The sequence below is a fragment of the Lacerta agilis genome, chromosome 8, assembly GCF_009819535.1.
Source record: "Lacerta agilis isolate rLacAgi1 chromosome 8, rLacAgi1.pri, whole genome shotgun sequence".
Lineage (NCBI taxonomy): Eukaryota > Metazoa > Chordata > Lepidosauria > Squamata > Lacertidae > Lacerta > Lacerta agilis.
Window position 1 is genome coordinate 32730085 of NC_046319.1, and position 21286 is coordinate 32751370.

Consider the following 21286-nt stretch of genomic DNA (forward strand, 5'->3'; position numbering starts at 1 on the left):
AGTGTAAATATATAGGATCATTAATGTGGCTAAGAAACTTCTTGTGCAGGGGTAGCCAACACAGTGCCCTCCAGAAGCTATTAGGCTCCAAGTCCCATCAGCCCTAGTCAGTGTGTGACCCATGTGATGATGCCATTTGCAATCTGACATCTGGAGACTGTCAGGTTGGGGAAGGCTGCTTTGCTCCATTAACTGTTCCCCCAAATTCTGCAGGCTTGAGACTCAAATAGATTTAAATCATCCAATTAATGAAATGTTTAATGGTTTATGTCTTCTGGATTTGTAGACTGGAGGGGGAAATGAGACTATGTTGCACCTTAGGTCTTCTGGTTCATTGCTGAAATGGGAAAGGGTTACATCATCATAAGTAGGGGCTGGGTGGATGCAGAGGACTCACTAGGGGTGAAGTCTTACCAGGAATTGCCATTTCAACTGGAAGGCTTGAGGAAATTAATAGATAGTTAAATACAAGGATATATTTGAGGTTTATTTGCAATCAGAGTCCTGGCATCTGTGTGATGCGCCATTCCCCAGCACACCTGAGGCCTTTCACACTTAGTTTGACAAATTAATTTCAATGCAGACTCCACAAAACTCATTTAATCTCTTCACATGGAGCTCAGTCTTTGCCTCCTTACTTTCCGGCAGGGTAATGGAGTGTTTTACTTATCGCTGCCAAAGTCAAACTTTGCAGTTTGCAGACCTGGCCAGACCCCAAGGCAACTTGGAAAAGGAAGAGCACTAAAGGTTCCTTAGACTGACTTCAAAATGACTGAACAATTCTTGGCTCCTATAGTTCATTTCAAAATAGCATCATAGTCCTCGTGTCTATTGTAGAATGGACAGGAAATGTATGACACCAACTTTTGTGTTTGGTAGAACTATGTGCAAATGGGCTCTTGAAATCCTCTACTCTATTTCTAGAGTCTGGAAGGAACATTTCACCCAATTTCTCTAGGGGGCAAGATAGATTCACTATTACTTGTGGCTTAATTTTTCCATGCTGGCTGCGGCTTGCAGGAGTTGTGTTTCCAAAAATCTGAATGGCACCAGGTTGGGGAAGACTCCTGTTCCAAGAGTAGCTAACATGTGACCCATAAGCTGCTGCTGGACCCCATCATCCCTGACTGTTGGCCATGCCAGCAGAAGCTGATGGGTGTTGGTGTTCAACAGGGCTGGCTCTTTCCATTTTGCCACTTGAAGCAAAATCCCACCTTGCTGTGACCTGTCACCACCACCAGTGGAGAAGTGGCATTGGTATTTGCATTGATTTCCAGTGAGATCTTGCCAAACTCTCATGAAATTTGGCACGTTCCATGAGATCTCATGGAAGTTCAGTGAAATATCCTGAGATGTCACCAGAAAGCAGCACCGACCCCAGCGCTTCTTCTCTATCAGAGGTGGTGGGGCAGGCAGGGTGCCCATGGGGGCACCGCCTGAGGTGGTTGCTTCACCCAGCCCCAATGGGTGGGCTGGGCCTGATGGTCAATGAGATATTGGGGGGCACAGCTTAGCTGACCCATGCACCTGTAATGACTGTGTGCACTCTGGATGCACCCTTTCTGTGGGTGTCCTGATTGCACAGAATCCCAGCATGTGAGCTGGAGTTCACAAATTGGGAACTCTTTACAGACAATGATGAATGACATCCTTCATACAGGAAGTGAGTGGCTCTTTAGGGTGGGGTGGAAAGCATGACTCTGCTCCTAAATCAGCATGGAATTTATTCCCGTACCCATGAGTAATGTGAAGCATTACTCTGAGTCGAGGAACCACCAATGCAGTTTGAAGCTACTCTTGTGCTGCAACTGGTCTATGTTAAAAGTTCAGCGAAGCTCCCCATACAAATCCTCTTCCAAGAGAAGTTCTCTGAGCAGCAACATTGTTATTGTTTTAATGCCAGTCAAATATTTTGCTTTTCTTTCTCTGGGAATTTGAAAATGTCAATAATGTGATATTCCACTGCTAAAATAAGTTGTTTTAAATAATGTTTATGTATTTTTAAACATTTACTTTGGTCATTAATTGCTTTTGGGCTTTTTTTGTAGGAACTGATAAACACACTGAACAAACCTAGCCGACCTGCAGAGATCTAGGTTTGCCTACCCAGAAATTCTAGAGCACATTTTGATCCTGAGAGCCAATATGGTGTAGTGGTGAGTGTTTCACTTGGACCTGGGAGACCAGGGTTCAAATCCCCATTTGGCCATGAAGCTCACTGGGTGGCCTTGTGCCAGTCACTATCTCTTAGCCTAAGTTACTTCACAGGGTTGTTCTGAGAATAAAAAGGGGAGGAGGAGGACTACGCCTTAAGCTTTTTTTTGGGGGGGGAGTAGGATATAAATGCAATAAAAGAAACAAACAAACAAAAATAGGGTTTTATCCAGTGTTAGATCTACTCAGGGTAGACCCACTGAGATTAATTGACATGACTAAGGGCAGATCCACACCATACATTTAAAGCACACCCAAATCACATTTAAAGCACACAACTTCCCCCAAAGAATACTGGGAAGAGCAGTTTCTTCCTCACAGAACTTCAATTCCCAGAATCCTTAGCAACTAACATCTCCCAGGATTCTTTGGGGGAAAGTTAGCTTGAAATCTGTGTTGAATTACAAGAGAGCCTTACCCCATATATGCCCACTCAACCATTGCAATTGGCAGAACCGGCACTGCTACAGGTGGCATACAATAATATAGTACCTATTCTGCATTTGTACACACTCTTTTAATATGGCAGTACCTATACTTTGGAACTTCCTGCCTATTGATATCAGACGCCTTCACCATACTCTTTTTTGGTGCCTGCTAATAACTCTTCTTCTTCTTTTTAGACAAGCCTACCCAGGTGTTTGGGACATGGGTGGAGCTGTGGTCTAAACCACAGTACCTAGGGCTTGCCGTTCAGAAGGTCAACAGTTCGAATCCCCGCCACGGGGTGAGCTCCCATTGCTCAGTCCCTGCTCCTGCCAACCTAGCAGTTCGAAAGCACGTCAAAGTGCAAGTAGATAAATAGGTACCACTCTGGCGGGAAGGTAAACAGAGTTTCCGTGTGCTGCTCTGGTTTGCCAGAAGCAGCTTAGTCATGCTGGCCACATGACCCAGCAGCTGTACGCCTGCTCCCTCGGCCAATAAAGCGAGATGAGCGCCGCAACCCCAAAGCCGTCCGCGACTGGACCTAATGGTCAGGGGTCCCTTTACCTTTACCTTACCCAGGTGTTTAGAAAGTTGATGTGAGTTTCCATCTGTTTCTAGTCTATTGTTATTTAACTCTTCAAAAGACTTATTATTGTCAATTCTTTTCATTGATAATTTTATTTTATGATTTGTAAATTGAGTTTTGTTTTATTAAACAAACAAACAAAAAACAGTGGATGTGCTTTAAATATATGGTGCAGCTCTGGCTTAACTTAAGTCCATTAAGTTTGATGGATCTATTCTGAGTAGAACTCAGTTGTAGAATACTACAGTAGCTTTCTCCCTTCACATGGTTGATGCAGCTGGAATCCATCCCATCTACTGCTAGGGGCAGTCACCGCATATGCTGTTCCGAGATTATTTGCCATCCTGCAGTTTTTCAGAGCAGTTAAACTCATTCAATGCCCCCCAACCCAAATAAAATAAAAACCTCAACCACATATCATTCCACTGACTTCCTGAACATATCCCAAGCTTAGATAATAATTGCTTCATTTAAATGATAATACCAAGATGTTTTGTTCTGGCAAGAGATTCACAGAGGGCTCATAGTCGTACTGAATGGCTCACACATTGTGCTATCTATCCTCCATTCCAGATTGTCAAACGTATGCACGCAGGCACAAAATTTGGTGTGGGAAGCAAAATCCTCACTTGACAGAGGGATTTACCTCCTAGGCAGAAGTGGCTCATAAAGTATAAGCACCAACAGCGAAGCCAAGCAAGTAAGCAGGTTTTTTCCTCTCCCTCTTTCTGGATGTGCATGCAAAAATTAAGCCCATCATTTTGCCACCAGTGATGGGGATATTTCAGCTGCTCAATACACATTAAGGGTTTCTCATGGTTTTTTCTTTCTTTTCAGCATCGTAATCTTTGATTATTCTGATAAATATTTGGAGTGTGGGAGAGCTCGTGCCAGAGTTAATGGCGGTTCTAAAATGAGCCACCTCCGTGTGTGGAATCGGGGAGAAATAAATAAATAAATAAATGTTTGGCAATGTAGCAAAGTGGCGAAAGGTGGGTAAGAAATCCAAAAGCATAACATAAAAGAAATCATTGGGCTGCAATTCTAACCTCACCTACCTGAGAGTAAGCCCCATTCAATTCAATTGGACTTATTTCTGAGTAGATGTGGTTAGATGGCTCTTTGACCTGATTTCTCTGTTACTTTCTGCAGAGGCTAACAGTGGCGTCCAATGACTAACTTAAGTACATTAATTTCAAAGGGTCTATTCTGAGTAGAATTTAGTTGGATATAATCCTAAATTGTTAATCCTGTGGAAATGCTGCAGAAATCTGCTTTCACCTGTAGCCATTATTGTTGTATCAGGTTGACCAGAGTCCTGATTAACTGACATCAAACTGTGTTCATGTGAACACACAACATTTCAAGGAAGGGGTGAGTCAGGGGTGCACTCACAAGACCTGCCCCCAGATCCTATGTTGTTTACAGAAGGCCTGCAGTTGTTGCTGCACTTATGTTCAATTGTACAAGAGTAGAAATCTCTGCATGACCAGCAGAGTCCCCCACTGAGCAGAGAGTTCTGCTCACATTTAAGCAGCTCAGATTCAGTAGGGCTGGGGTGAGAAGGCATGGCTAATGCACACTTGGATGGTGCAGCTTTAATGCACTGTCCATTGTGTGTCTAGATCTGTGGTTCCCTAAGTGGGTGGTTCTGCGACTCATATCACTGGATCAAGTTCATCAATTTTGTTGAATTAATTGATTTACTTGGATTTTGAATAACTGTGAAATAAATTGTTACTATTTTGACTTTGTTGGTGTTCTTATCTTCCCTAGTGGGTTGTGCAAACTGCTATTCTGACTGATGCTTTTTATAGGGTAGGGTGGGAGGAGGGCACTTGGAACTGAGAGGGTGGTGGCCTGAATTTTTTCCCCTAAGTCTAGGAATGGGAAGGGGGGAGAAATCTGATGCCTGCTGGTTGTTGTGGGACTCGGTAACTCTCATTATTCTCAATACTTGCTCATGCTGGATAGGGCTGATAGGAGTCCAGTACCATCAGAAGGGCACAGGCTCCCCACCGCTGCTTTATATATACACTGTAGTCTAAAACTGTTATTTTTTCTGTTGCTCATTCAGAGAAGGCATAAAGCTGTTTAGCATCATTCATTTCCTGTTGCTTGACTTAGAGCCAGGTTGGCATCTCTGAATTTAAGAGCTGTCATCCATCAGAGGCAGGCCTAGAGTCAACACACAGCACCCTTTGGGCAACTTTTGAGGCCACTGCATCCTGGCAAGGCTCCTCAGCACTGTTGCCTCTGCTGAGCATAAGGCAGCTAGAAGCTAACTTCCCACACAGATCGAGAGTGACACTGTGGCAGGTGTAGGAAGTGAAACACATAGCAGTCAAGTACAACATTCTTTGTACCAGCCAGGAGAAAGCTTCCTGTTTCCTCCTGAGCTGGGACAAACTTCATCTGCATCTGACAAGATGTGAGCATGACCTAATCTGGGCAAGAGGAGAAGGAGAAGAAGAAGAAGAAGAAGAAGAAGAAGAAGAAGAAGAAGAAGAAGAGTTAGGATTTGATATCCCGCTTTTCACTACCCGAAGGAGTCTCAAAGCGGCTAACATTCTCCTTTCCCTTCCTCCCCCACAACAAACACTCTGTGAGGTGAGTGGGGCTGAGAGACTTCAGAGAAGTGTGACTAGCCCAAGGTCACCCAGCAGCTGCATGTGGAGGAGCGGAGACGCGAAGCCGGTTCACCAGATAACGAGTCTACCGCTCTTAACCACTACACCACACTGGCTCTCCTTCTCCTTTTGCTCCTCTTCTCCATTTTGTTTTTCTACGTGTGAGCAGAAGTGACTGCCTGTTCTCAGTCACTTGAAACTAAATCCCTTATGGGATAGTTCCACATGTATATATATTTTGCAACCTATGTCTGCCTTCTGGGATCCAATTGTGAACTGATGATACTATGAGTAAACTACTTTTATAGTGACTTGCTGTGTCTACTCTTTTTAAGAGGGATAAGAAGGGATCTTATCAGGACTCTTATATAGTGAGGCTCATATGAGCCTGCAACAAGCTAACCGCTGTGCAAATTTAAAAAGGGGGAATGTTTGGAACTCTGCTAAGATATAGGGGACGACAGAGGACGAGATGGTTGGACAGTGTTCTCGAAGCTACCAACATGAGTCTGACCAAACTGCGGGGAGACAGTGGAAGACAGGAGTGCCTGGCGTGCTCTGGTCCATGGGGTCACAAAGAGTGGGACACGGCAAATTGACTAAACAACAACAACACAAGTTAGGAAGGATATCATCAAATAACATATCCTCTCTTGCCTCCCTAAACATCCCTACAGCAGTTGCCCTGCAATATTCTGGGAAAATGGCAGCCCATGGCTGACTGCTACTTCAGCTAGATAGGATCATGGCTGGATGATGGGGGTGGGGCGGGATACTGATGGAAGATGTCCCACTCTGAATGAACTTCCCTCTGCTTCTTCATCCCCATCAGTGGCATGAACACATGAATCAATAGAACCAGGTTAAGTGTGAACTAACTCTAGTGTTAGACATTTTCGGGAAACTTACAATATAAACTGAAGAGTGAAATGAAGAAGAGGACCATGCTGAGGTGAAGGGTTGAAGATGCGCTGCAGTCCATTTTGTATTTTGTGCAGGAGCACACTTGGATTTTCAGTTCTGTATTGTTAATTAGAGGCGGTTTCCCCGAGTCGGTCACCAAGATGGGGATGTTGTAGTTCGCCTTCTTCAAATTTTGTGGCAGAATGAGCTGGGCGTGGGTGTCTGAAAGGAAAGAGGAAATAACAATTAGGGGACATTGAAAAAAGCTTAGACATTTTGTAAAGATAATTTTCTCTGCCCAGGTTCTTCCTGATTTAAAAGATTATTGAATTCCTACCATAATCTGCATTTATAGCATTGTTTTATTGCTTTTTATAAATGTTGTATCTGTTTTTATACTGCCTTATAGTTTCTATGAATGTTGCATATACCGCTTTGATCTTTTAAAGCATTAAGAAGTTTAGAAATTCTTTAAAATAGATAGACAAATTCCTTAGAGAAATCCACAAATATCAAAGTCCTTGAGCATTACCTCCATCACCCATTCTTTTGTAAAGGAAGGAAGAAAAATAAGTTTTGAAACCAGGGTAGCAAAGGCAGTTCCTGAACTGCTGCAAAGAATGTCACTCAAAACATAAATAAAATTCTGAACATAATTTAAATTGCGAAAAAACTCAGTTCCAGACACTAATAGGCACAGCAAAAATCACACAGGAATTACTCTCTATGAAACACAGTAGAAAGATAACAGATGCTGCTATTAATGTTACTACACAAATATAAACAGCTAGGATTCCACCAAGCAGCATGAAGAGATGGCGACATTACATCATTAATTTTCTTATTCACACGCATTGCAAAAGCAAACCATTCTGATCCAAAATTATTCCTCTTTTGACTCCACCTAGCCAGTGTGATTTTATTTGTCAGCATTTCAACTAAAGCCATATCCCAACCCTTTTTATATTAATGTTCTTTCATAGCTCCTTCCAAAAATGGGTAATCATTAATTCTGCTTCCATGATGACCTAACGTATCAACACTTCTCAAGTTTGTATTGCTATCTGAGAAAATGTTTAACAAAGCTAAACAACAATCTGGCTCTGTATGCTGATAGATCTCAAACCATTACTAAAGGCCAGAATGCGTCAATTTGCAATCATAATTGAGCAGAGAGAAAGGCATTTGCTGAGGAATGGCTTCAGCAGGAGAAAACATATGACAGTGAAACACTTCTCCCCACACCTGCAATTTTATGAGAACAGGTGTGCTAGTCATTGCATTGCGTGGGGTGGCTGTAATACACTGAGCTGGATCAGACTCCCAGAGTGTTCATTTTCCACTAAGGAAGTGGCAAAATTTCCCACACACTGTAACAGAAGATAATTCAATACACTTCAGAGGCGCGGCAAAACTTAAGGGCTCCCTCAGCAGAAATCTGTCAGCCTCTTGACTTCCTTTGTGTCACTGAATTTTTGGACGACTTTTATAACAGTCTGAGTCAACCTCAGAGCCTATCAGGGAGACTTTGGCCAGGATTTGTGTATTGTGGCCAAAGGCGGTGCTTTCAACAATAGCATCAGAAAATTCTTACTGCTTGGCCATTTTCCATGATCAAGATTTAGTTGGACTGTCTTCAGGTTGTATTTCAGCACATTTGTCCCACTTTCAAATGAGCTCAAGGTGCTTTCTTGCTTTTCAAACAAAACAGAGGCACTTGAATGAAGCGGGAAGCTGCACATCTGCCACACCATACAAATAACACAAATTGCTCTCCACAAAAAATCCCGGGAAATGTAGATTTAATGGTGGTGGGAAATGAAGCTTTGGGAAAATGGTAAGCTTCAACCATGCAAAAATTGTGCTTTACATATATGGTGTGTATGTGTGATCAAAGTTTTTTTTGTGAGGTGGAGGCAGACTTGGAAGCAAAACACAAATCCCAGAAGGAAGAAGAGGAAAATAGGAAGAAAATGCTTAGTTACAAAGTTTAATGCTCTTTGGTACTACTGGTATTGCTAGCTAAGAATGATGGGGGTTGTAGTCCAAAAACAGCTGGAGACCCGAGTTTGGGGAACTTGGTATAATATATTGAATTGGAATCTCAGACATAAGTACTGAGAAATTTTTAAGGATGACCAGTTTTATATATAACAGTTGAGTGCAGATAAACAAGAAAGTAGCCTTAGATATAATGGAAATATCAGACCGAATGGTTGAGAAATTTAACAATGATCCATTTTGTGGATAACAGTTGGGGATGGATAAAAGGTGTGGGGAGGAGAGAGAACTTAACAGATTGAATAATGGAAGGGGGTACTATTTCTAATATACTTACTGTTGATTCTTGTGATTTTCCATACTTTATCTTGTCCAGACTGCTTGCTCAACTCAAATTTAAATGGTTCGGCATTAGGATGAATATCTTTGTCTAAGGCTCCAAAGATGACCTTCACATCTTTCACATCTTCACAGACAGATGAAACCGCTTGATAGAGAGAGGGGGCGTTGTCGTTAACATCTTCCAAAGTAATCTGCAGTGTCCCTGTCCCTGTTGCAGGAGGGCTACCTATGGAAAAAGTAGCAGAGTTTTGTGAATTGGACATTTATGTACACTGTACAGTGGTACCTTGGGTTACGAACTTAATCCGTTCCAGAAGTCCATTCTTAAACCAAAGCATTCTTAAACCAAGGCGTGCTTTTCCATAGCAGCAGGGGACTCAATTTACAAATGGAACAAACTCAACAGGAAATGAAACATGTTCTTATTCCAAGGCAAAGTTCACAAACCAAAACACCTATTTCTGGGTTTGCAGCGTTCTCAATCCAAGTTATTTATAAACTAAGCTGTTCTTAAACCAAGGTACCACTGTATTGCATTATCAAGACATCCATCAGCCAATGTTATACATTTTAAATGCTGTGTTTCCTTCTGGTGAGCATTGGCCCTTCTATATGCAGGCACTATTTTCACCCCCACTGCATTCTACCACTGGTAAAACAACAACAACAACAACAACAACAACAACAACAATCCATCAATAAATCAGTAAATATAAGAGAAATGAAAAAAGCCATATTGTGAGTAAGCATTACACAGAGCACTAATAGTGCAATCTTATGCATGTTTGCTCAAACTGAAGTCAATGGGGTTTAATCACAGGTAAGCATGCAGTTAAGGGCAATTTCAAACTAAAAGTAATTGCATAAATCCTGGAACTGACCTTAGACTAGCCTTACTTGAAGGCTCCAATGACTGGGTTTGTGGTTAGGTACCTTGCCAAAAGCTTTTTGAAAACCAAAGTACACTGTGTCACCTGGATCATCTCTAACTATATGCTTGTTGACATTCTCAAAGAATGGCAGAAGCCATGCTGACTCAGCTTCAACAAGGCTTATTCTTCTATATGCTTGGTTATTTCATCTTTAACAATATTTCCCAGCAGTTTTCCAGGGAAAGACATTGCTGGGACAGAGATGCCCTTGCTGCTGACATCTTGCTCTCTCCCAGTCTCTTTCTTCACTCTCCCTCCCGGGGAACCTGCATCAGACACACCAACAGGTGCCTTTAAAAAGTATTGCTGGTGATAGTACATTCCTGTTTTCTCCAGTGTGAGCCTATTCACCACACCCAGCTCTTTATTGGAGTGGAACTTGAAGCTTTCAGAGGGCCTGTATACAACTGTCTTGGTAGCTCCTGACATCCACCTACACCCACAGCAAGATTTTTTCTTCTCAGTTTTGTTTAGAGAGGTAAGGACAGCAGCAAAACAGTGGAGAATGAGCTCCTATTGAAATGTGTGTGTGTGTGGAGAACAGGGTTCATGCAACTGACAGCCAATGCACTTTACACCTAAGCTGGAAGTAACCAGACACAGAGGTTGAGAGGGTAGTTTATACACCATGCGGTCAGTGCAATCTGTCACTCAGTGTCTGTAAGAGATCCCCTGGAGGTACTGTGAGAACCATATAGACACTTGTCTTCTGGGAGCAGAAGTAAGACCAGCACCTCATTCTACTTAAGCCAACAAAGGGCTGACAGGTGTTAATAACTTTCCGTCAGTTTCCAAAGTTGATCCAAGGGCCTTATATAAAGGTGAAAAGTGTGATTTCTCATTACTACTCACTTTTGCCACACACACGCTTTCGAAACAACTGCTTTCAAAAGTAAACACATGCACTTGCATGTATCTTCTATGCACTATTGGAATATTTCCTCCACTTCAATAAAAATAATACAAATTGCAAAGCATGCACACCGTATTGGGGGTGGGGAGCAAGTGCAACGGGCTGCGGGTTCCTTCGTGCAGCAGACTGGAAGTGTGGGTGGGGAGGGCAAGCACAGGCAGTCCTTTCCATTTTGTCTTATAACTGTCTCCATGCAGTCCATGGTTCACATAATTCTTTCTCCATGTGATACATAGGTACATATGTGAACGGAGAATGAAATGACTTCTCTGTGCTGCCACCAAGACAAAACATTCTCAGACAGTAAGGGATCCTCACATCTCTCAGCTACAAATGTCCATATAAATCCAGAAGACAGAGACACAGTTCTGGGGTACTATTAGTGCATTGAATCCAACAAACATGCTGCTGGCTTGCTCTGAAGCAGTGGTTACTGGTGTCCTTTGGTATTGGGAGGGTAAAAGACAGAGACCAACAGTAGTTTGATCCAGAGCTAATAGCAGACAGAGCCACCTGCTGATTGGTTGTAAGTATGAAGGCAGGCAGGGGGGGGGGGGCTGGATGAGAAGAACCAACACAATGTCTGCCACATCTGAATGCCCCCTTAGTTACAAAGTCCCAATAACCCTGCTGGAGAAACAGCCATGGCTACGAAATGTCTCCTGACAGGTTTGGCAGGAGAGGGGGAAAATAATGCTTTCTTTCTTTAGATCTGAAGAAATCACCAACTGTAATAAAATATTAGTTGTTAGGATGATAAATTATCCCAAGGATGACACCTCATCTGTTACAGATACATACATGCATAACAAAGGCAAAATTGTCAGAATTCAAGACTCTCTTTTTCTCTCTCATCACAAGAAGTAAAGGGTTGAATTCCTTTTAATGAAAAAGAAATTATTTCCCCCCCTTAGTGCTGGACTAATTGAATTTTCAAAAAGGCTCCTATACACCCCCCTTTTTTGTTCTTGATATATTATTAAGCCACGTCAGAGGAGAATGGATGAAAAAACAGGCATTTGAATATTTGAAATATGATCATAAAAGACTGTCTTTCATGCACTTAATTAAAACACTATCTTTAATTCAGTGTATATTATTTCCACTGGGCTGATACTATTTTCTGCTATGCCCTCTTTTTTATCTTATATTAACAAAATGTCGCATTCTTCTTTAAAATTTAGAACGCAATAGCATTACAAAACTGGCCCTGTTTCTCCTTCTGCAGATACCATTTTCATTTGCTCTATCTTGTTTACATGTCATCTTCACCCCCTAAATGTTTTAAGGATCCCTTTGCCAATATGTACAATACAAGGAGCAGAAAATTGCCTCTTGTGTGCTCTGGTGACTTATCATCCATGTGTATTATTTATAACCAATTACATGAAATACACCAGAATTCCAAAAGAAAAACAAGCAAATGTCAAGGTCATAAACTGTAACTGGTTAGCAACTTTGCAGCAAGAAATACATCAAAAGACAAGCTAGAGATAAAAAGACACATCCAGGGCTGAATTAACCACTAAGTTAACTATACTATAGTCTCATTATTCATTCTATTGCAGTTATAAAAGTGTATTTAGGAACTACCTAAATAGCTTTTCTATATATAAAAAAGAAACGTTATATCTATCTATCTATCATCTATCATCTATCATCTATCATCTATCTGTCTATCTATCTATCTATCTATCTATCTATCTATCTATCCATCTATCCATCTCTCCATCTATCTATTATATGAGACAGTTGGATCAAGTCAACGAAGAGAAAGAATTCTCAAGAGTAAGTCTGACATTGCCTTAAGGATGACAGAACATTTTTGTAATAACAGTGCTTAGGACTATCAGCCATTTTTTTTAAAAAAGAAAGTTTTAATCAACTAACCAATTAAATCTGCATAAATTGGCATCTTTTTAAAAAAAGTTGCTTGAAATGTGTGGGGCATGCTTAATCCACTGGGGCTGGATTAACAGTGCAATCCTATACATAACTACTCAGAAGTAAGGATGCAGATGCATTTGCCATCTAACATGCACTTCCTAAAACAAGATGTGAGCTGAAATGCAGATATCCTTTGAAATGCAGACTTCTTGGAATTTTTCACTGCAACCAAAAGAGGCTGCATTAAAGTTGATGTGTTTCAAATAAAGATGGTGGGAGGTTTCAAAATGTGTGCCTGTGTGTGTTTGGGGGGGGGGGGTGCAGAAAAATGTATACATGAGCAATATATTTGGAGAAATGGCTTGCAAAAATGCATATATTAGGGAATGCGTGTACAAAATTGTGCATATGAGGATACATGTGCATTTCCATGCATCTGAATTTTCAAGATCTTTTTAATGCAAACTGATACAGAAACACACTTTAGATTGCCAAAATGAGCAATTACTCAGAAGTAAGTCATGCTGAGTTCAATGACACTTGCTTCCAACTAAGTGTGTATAGGATTGCAGCCTAAGCTGTTTGCATTTAGGTCCTCTGAAATCAATATGTACACTGATTAACTTAAGTCCCATTGATTTCAGTGGAACTTGGAGTGCAGTTAAGTCAGTCCGACTCCAGCCCATTTAATTTTTATATGGTGAACACATGTCACAGAAAACAGAATCTTTTTTTTTAAAAAAAATTCTTCCTTCCTGCTTTTCCCATGTGAAAGGGAACACCTCTTTTAAGATGTCATCTGCAGTATTTTAAGTACTTAAATGAAAAATATATTCGAAACAAAAAAAAAATTCCTTCCAGTAGCACCTTAGAGACCAACTAAGTTTGTTATTGGTATGAGCTTTCGTGTGCATGCACACTTCTTCAGATACCTGCATGCACATGAAAGCTCATACCAATAACAAACATAGTTGGTCTCTAAGGTGCCACTAGAAGGATTTTTTTAAATTTTGTTTCGACTACAGCTGACCAACACAGCTACCTACCTGTAACTAAAAATATATTGTTATTTAATCAGCTCCTTGAATTATTGGGGTCACCTTTATAATTAATCAAAATGTTTCTTACTACTTAAATGCTACACCCCACCACCACCAGTGTGTGTGTGTTTTGTACAATGCTACAATGTTGTTGAATGCTATAAATGCTCATTTTTTGACACCAGCCACCAGGAAATATAACACTTCAATAAAATACCAGCCTACTTGAGTCTTTTTGCCTGCCTGGACTGTGTCCCTGAACTCTTAACAATGCCTCTTGGTCGCTTGGATACAGGATACAAAGGGGTGTGAGAGTGTATGTAGAAACTAGCCTACCATACAAAGCTAAAGTGTTGCATCTGTTCTTTGCCCACTTTTGCCTCTTGCTCCACCCACCACTGGTCTCTGGTCTCAGAAGGTCAAATGCGGCTCACGAACTTGGACTACGACCAGAGATGCTTTGCAGATGATCTCAGGGTCCTTATCCTAGACAGCTATTTTGAGCAATTCCGCTCAACACAGTAGCCAACTGTAGCTTAATAATAGGTCCGTTTACATGTTAAACTGAACACAGGAACAAGTTGTTTCGACACAAGTACAAGTGTTCATGTGAAAAGATGTGCACTTGCCGATTTGTACGGTTCACCTGCTGTGCACTGGTACAGTGGCTTTACGTTCATTGGAAGTCACATGTACAAGCGTACAGCTCACAGACTGTATACTCATTGAATGGAATGTGTGACACCCACCCACCCACACACCCACACACCCATGTGAAATGGTGTGTAGTGGGTGATTTCTCCAGCTTATCTACTGTGTACACAGACTGTACACACTGAATGTTGCATTTGAATTACTGTATGAGTGTACAGCTCAACTATTTAGGCTTAGTCACATGTTATGTTAATCACAGGTATAAGCTGTCTGTAAAGAGGTACAGGTGTTTGCGTGAAAGTGAGTGCATTTTGGCCTAACATGAGTTTGGCCAAACTGCGAGAGGCAGTGAAGGATAGGCGTGCCTGGCGTGCTCTGGTCCATGGGGTCACGAAGAGTCGGACACGACTGAACGACTGAACAACAACAACAAGAGTGCATTTGTTAATTTGCCCAGCTCAACTATTGTGTACATGGGTACACAGACTACACTTGTTGAATGTTACATTTGACTGACTTTACAAGTGTACAGCTCAACTGTTCATCTTCACAGATACACAGGCTGAACACTCATTGAATGCAATGTGCAGACACCCCCTTTGCAGACACCCCCTTTGTGTACACAGATTGTACATGTGTAGAATGTAATCTGTGGTCATAGGACGACCAAGAAACAAAATGCTAAAATGACAGTAAAAATGTGTGCAATTAATAAGAACACAGTAGAGTCAAAAGCAGCCATTTGTGAATACAGAGAGACAGTATTATTAATGAGATTGAATATTTTTGATTAGATCAGGGGGTAGCTTCAAACCGCTAGTTCTTTGTGTCTGGCAATACCATAGAACATTTATCTAAATCCCTTTTCTATGAGAATTTCTTATCAGTGGCAATTAGGAGAAAGGAACTTTAAAGGAACTTTAATCAGAATTTCTAAATTATTCTGGAAGCCCTTCTTAGAGACAAAGTTATTGTCATCTCACAGAAGGGGGAAAAGAAAGAAAGAACCATGCTAATGAATTGTATTAACAGAACACTTCTTAAAGCTGTGGTATAGCTGGAAGTGAACGTAATCTTAAGAAGTATAAGCGGCTGATCTCACTCTCGCAAAATTGCTAGTAATGGGGGAGGGGGGGAACAGTAAGCAAGTCTAAGGTGCCAATTATCTTCTCTGGAAAGCCAGGCGTTTTGCAAAGTACAGGGTAGATGGAGTGCACAGATGGGGGGGTATTTTTTTCTGGAGAACCATGTATTTTAATGTATTTTAACATTTGTTGGAAGCCGCCCAGGGTGGCTGGGGAAGCCCAGCCAGATGGGCGGGGTACAAATAATAAATTATTATTATTATTATTATTATTATTATTATTATTATTACTACTACTACTACTACTCAGGGCCCACATGCCAGTGATGGGTGGGGCCAGTGGCTAAAGTGGGTGGACATCAGAGGTGGATTTAGGGCAGTGAGACTGGTTCTCCCACACTGGGCACCGAGCTGGGGGTGGCGTGCCACAGGGCGTCACAATTATGGCATAGTGCACATGCAGAACAGAAGGTGCAAAGTGGGGGGACGACACTGAATTTTGGCCTCACACAGGGTGCCACTAAAATTCGAAAGACCAAAGTCTACGCTTGCTGACATTTAGACAAACAATAAGCATTTTCAGAGTTCAAGGACTTTGCAGGTCAGGCAGGAACATTTAAGAAGGATCTGAAATGAGGGTGGTGATGAGTGCAGCTCCAGTGGGTATATGGCCTCGAGAGAACCCAAAGGACCAGATAGACACACATGGGGGTCCATGTTTTGCCTTCAGGTGTGAGGTTCCCAAGCTACCTTGTCAGTACTAGTGCCGAGCTATTTTGCACCCAAGGCAAGGCTAACTATTTGCACCCCCACTGTTTTTCTAACTTCAGTTTTCAAAAACAGATGTCTCATAGAAATTATAAAATTCTTCAAAAGCAAAATATTATCAGGAATTTATAATATGTAACAAAAATTAATCTGTATAAAGCTGTGCCCCTCAAAGGTCAGTACTGCACCCCCCTCTGAGGTTTCCACCCAAGGCGGCTGCCTAACCATCGTAATGAGAGGAACATCCCTGTCTGCTGTAGTGTAAGGTCACAGGGTATGTCCTGAAGGTACACAAAGCCACAACATTGATAAAACTAAGCATTGATAAAACTAAGCATGTTTTCTTATGGCCTGGACAGGTGACTTCCTGGAGACCACATCTATGCCACATTGGGTTCCAAGATGGAACAAGGCATGGTATAATTATAAGGTAGTGAAGAAGTATAACAACATCACTCACAACTTTATTTGGGGGTGGTTTTCTTCCAACCCAATGAAGGAGGAAGTCTCATGTTGCTTTCCTCCAAGAGTGGGGGGAATTTGCTCTTCACCATGTGGCCTGTTTTGGCTAACTGGCTCAGGGAAGAAGAAGAAGAAGAAGAAGAAGAAGAAGAAGAAGAAGAAGAAGAAGAAGAAGAAGAAGAGGAGGAGGAGGAGGAGGAGGAGGAGTAGTAGTAGTTTGGATTTGATATCCCACTTTATTACTACCCGAAGGAGTCTCAAAGCGGCTAACAATCTCCTTTCCCTTCCTCCCCCACAACAAACACTCTGTGAGGTGAGTGGGGCTGAAAGACTTCAAAGAAGTGTGACTAGCCCAAGGTCACCCAGCAGCTGCATGTGGAGGAGACGTGAACCCGGTTCACCAGATTATGAGTCTACTGCTCTTAACCACCACACCACACTGGCTCTCAAGGTTAGTCCCTCTTCTGACTCATCCTCCTTCTCTGTAGTAGCATCTTGCCCTCCCACCCTTGTGCAGTGGGGGCTTATCCAGATGCCATTAGAGTTAAGAAGGAATTGGGGGGAGCCTGATTGGCTTTTGATAAATTCTATTTTCATCCCACCCATATTCAAAAATTGTTGTGCTTCAGTGCAGTTCCAGATTACTTTCACATTGTGAGCTGCCCTGCCCCCATTCTGAAACCTCACACTATCCCTGATTCAAACCCGTCAGCTTTAATGTAGTCCCCAGAAGTCAGCTATTGGATTGACAAGTCATTCCATCTTCCTCCTTCTGGAAAAACTTGCATTGGTAAAACCACATGCAACACCCATTGTACAGGACTCCAATTAAAATTATGGAGAGACCCGGCCAGATGGGCGGGGTATAAATAATAAATTATTATTATTATTATTATATGTTGGTTGAAAAATATAAAAGTTGCTCAAAATCTAAACATTTTTCTTCTTCTTTCTTTCCAATGCTTTCAATGCTTTATATTTCAACCCAGTTCACGTAGGCAGCTCTTTCTTAGGAGACAGTGGAATTTATTCCGAATTCACTGCTATGTATCAAAGAGCACAATTTAGGCCTGTGATGACCTCAGTGACCTTGAGCTTAGACTTGGATTTTCCTACCCCAGTGCTCTCATTTCAGCCTTTTCCTTGCCTTTGCTTTTAAGGGATATGGTGGCTGCTACAATCTGTGGGTTGCTTTGTGTATGTATTTAATATCATCGTGAAAAGAAAGAGAAAGAAGTGCTTCAGAAAATACCCAAAAATGGTTCCAAACTTGACATGTGGCCATCCAACCAAATCCCTAGGTGGATCGAAAAGAAGGCATTCCTCTTTTTTTTTTTTTTTTTAAAAATGCTTTTATTAAAAATAACATGCTGCATAGTTGGTGACAGGGGAGGAATCTAAATGCTTGCATATAAAGACTAGAAAATTGAAATGGTGGGGAAGGGAGTTGCAAATTATCTATATGCAGAAATGTGTCCCTTTGCAAGGTCACACTCGTTTATCAGGTTTATTAACCTAGAATAAATATGTGTCAGCGCCCACAATTCTGGATTAAAAGAATAGAGTTGTGTGCAAAATTTTAGATCTTTACCATCTTCTGCTTTGTATGTCAGCTGTCTATTGTTGGTGAACATTTCTATAGATCAACATTTCTGGTGAACCTGATGTGGTGAACCTGTGGTCCTCCAAATGTTGTTGAATTAAAAGTCTCTTCATCCCAGATCCTTGACTGGAGCTGATGAAAGTTGGAGTTCAATAACATCTGCAGGGCCACAGTCCTCCACCTCTGCTGTAGACACTTGAGGGCATTTCCTGGTTCAAATCCAGGGATGGTTCACCTGTGGATTTGTTGGATCTAGTTGTTGTTGGACTCTGGCTCTCTTCATCTCTGAACATTGACCATGCTGACTGGGGCCTATAGGAGTTGGAGTCTACTAACATATGGAGGACTACTGCACCTGAACCAGGCATTGAAGCCATCCAAAGGAACTGATCAGCTATGAGTACAAGACAAACAAATAGGGAGCTCTGTTGTTCAACACAGAAAAATGAACTCATGTGACTCATGGCCACAGCATGTTGTGAAATAATTAGACCAATCATGGAGGACAGGCCTGCCAATAGTTGTTATGCACACACTAGCTAAGAATGGCCTTACAGACACCACTGGGCTACAACGTCCCTAATACCAGATGACTGATCATGCTAACTAAGGCTGAGGGGAGATGGAGTTCAGCAACATCAAGAGCACACCAGGTTATAAACCACTAATTTAATTAGTGGGCTTATTGTATTGTTATGTAGTGTTCTTTCCCCACTTTTGCTTATATTTTTAAGTAAAATGAGGAGGGAAGGGGAGAGGGAAGAAATTGGTGGGATTGCTGCTCTGGAAGATCATAATAACCATAGGCATGAACAGGACAGTGAGCCAACGTTTGACAGGCGCTCAAGTGTTAATCAGTCCTCGGTCTTCCAATCTTCTTGACTTGTCCGCCTTACTAGTTGATTTCACTTCATGTGATCCTGTTAATATCTCTGCACTTGACTTAAAATCAATCATTTCTGTGCATCTTCAGCTGATACAAAATGCTCCAATTTAAATGCATTCCTCTCACTTTTGGAAAGAAGCAGATCCATAATGCAGAGCTGAATTTCAGTGTCTCTCCAGCCCACTCTGTCCCCGCTAACATATAATTCACTCAACAATTCATAAAAAAACCAAACTGCCCTTTAAAACTACAATCACTCATATATTTCAATAATGTGTTCAGTTTCTACATTTGAGTAATTATACTTCAAAAAGCAAAGCTCTTATCAAATAGCTACTAACATGCGCCATCCATCTTAAAACCAGTTTGCTGCAAATTAATTTTTCTTTTTCTTTTTTAAACAGAATTTATTGACATTTTCACAAAATAACACAAACCCGACCCCCACACCTACAAATATCAAAACAAATACAAATACACATAATGTCAGGATTCTTCTTCTTATCTGTATACCTTACTAAAAAAAAAATTTCTAGTTCCAAATCTTGACGTTTGACTTCCCCCGCCTATACACCTTCGGTTTTAAAACAGTACACTATTTCCTTAACAACTTTTCTCTATAAAAATTTAACTTTACTTAAAAAAGAAAAAACACCTTTGTCTTAATCATTGCGTTATAACCTAAGACTTAACCAAATATTCTTACAGCTAAACTTATTTCTTCTATCATTTATCATGCTGCTTTTAACTTAAATTCAATATCTCCTTACTTATTTAAAATAGACTTATGATTAACAAACTTCACACTCCGATTTCGGATTCCATGGCAGACCATCTATATTACACATTAATTGGTTCAACCCACTCCCCTTCTGTCCATTATCTTCTCCTGTCCTTCACCAGAACCGGATCTCCTGTTATATTCTTCTGAGTGTCCACAGATCCAGGTTGCAACCACCACAAACCCTGCATCGAGCTCCAAGATGTTCATCCTCTCCATTCTGAGTTTCTCCGTACCTTTGTGCCATGCTTCTTCTTCTTGTAGAAATCTTAATTCTATGTCCCTCGACCCCGAGCTGCCACCTCGGAGTCTGGATATTAAAAATCTTTCCGTTCCAGGGCTACTGCCACCCCCTGAAATCGGCCCCTGTTCCATTCGGATTTGCTCAGCCATCTCCAACCATCCTTCCAACACATCTTCCAGCTCTTTGCAAAAGTCTGTTTCCATTGAATAAAACTTTCGAAAAGCCTCCTCTGTGGAAAACAAATTCTTTCCATTTATAATCGCACTCAAGGCTCTTAATTTTCGATCAAGCAGTTCCAGTTGAAAGACAGTAAGCTTTTCCTCCTCCTCCCAGTCCTTCAGTGCCAACATAAGCGCAAAGTCCAACATCTTCGGGGGGAGGTGGGTATCAAGTTACGTTTCCTGTCTTTTCCTTCCTTTGTCTCAATTTTTTCCTACGCAAGTCCAAATCGCCGCCATTTCTTCCGATGCCGGGGTATAAAGACCAAAACTTCAAATGGAGATATTTTTTCCTCAATTAACCCCCAAAAGGAGATCTCAACAGACTCAGCTTTCAAATTCTAAATACTTTCTATTGATTGTTGTAGCAGCAGTAACTTAAAGAGTTAATTTCTTTCACCACCCGAAGGGAGAGAGGCGGGCTGCCTTTCTTCTTAATCCCAGAGCTTTCCCGGAATACAAAGAGTCAGTCAATTACTCACAGCTTCTGGTTTCTTAGCAACTCCTTAATGACAGGTAGAACAGAGACGCTCATCACGGACTTTGCCGCCGCATGTAAACATCCCGGTTGGGGCATATCCCCTAAAGCCCGGCTCCGTGGTCCCTTCACCCCCACTCCCCCTTTACAGGGGGTGCGGGGGAAGGGTTCGGAGCACAACGGGCACAGCCGGGGAGCCCAGGGCACGGGACGCTCTTCCCGCGCCCCAACCGA

At 41.6% G+C, this 21286-nt stretch overlaps 1 protein-coding gene across 1 annotated transcript in view; it reads right to left on the reverse strand.

Annotated features, from left to right (window-relative positions):
- The window catches only part of CDH13 (cadherin 13), a 587120-nt gene that overhangs the window by 7159 nt on the left and 558675 nt on the right, over positions 1-21286 (reverse strand). Inside the window, 2 exon segments of the mRNA XM_033156828.1 lie at positions 6766-6981; positions 9098-9328. Of these exon segments, the coding sequence (XP_033012719.1) occupies positions 6766-6981; positions 9098-9328 (447 nt within the window).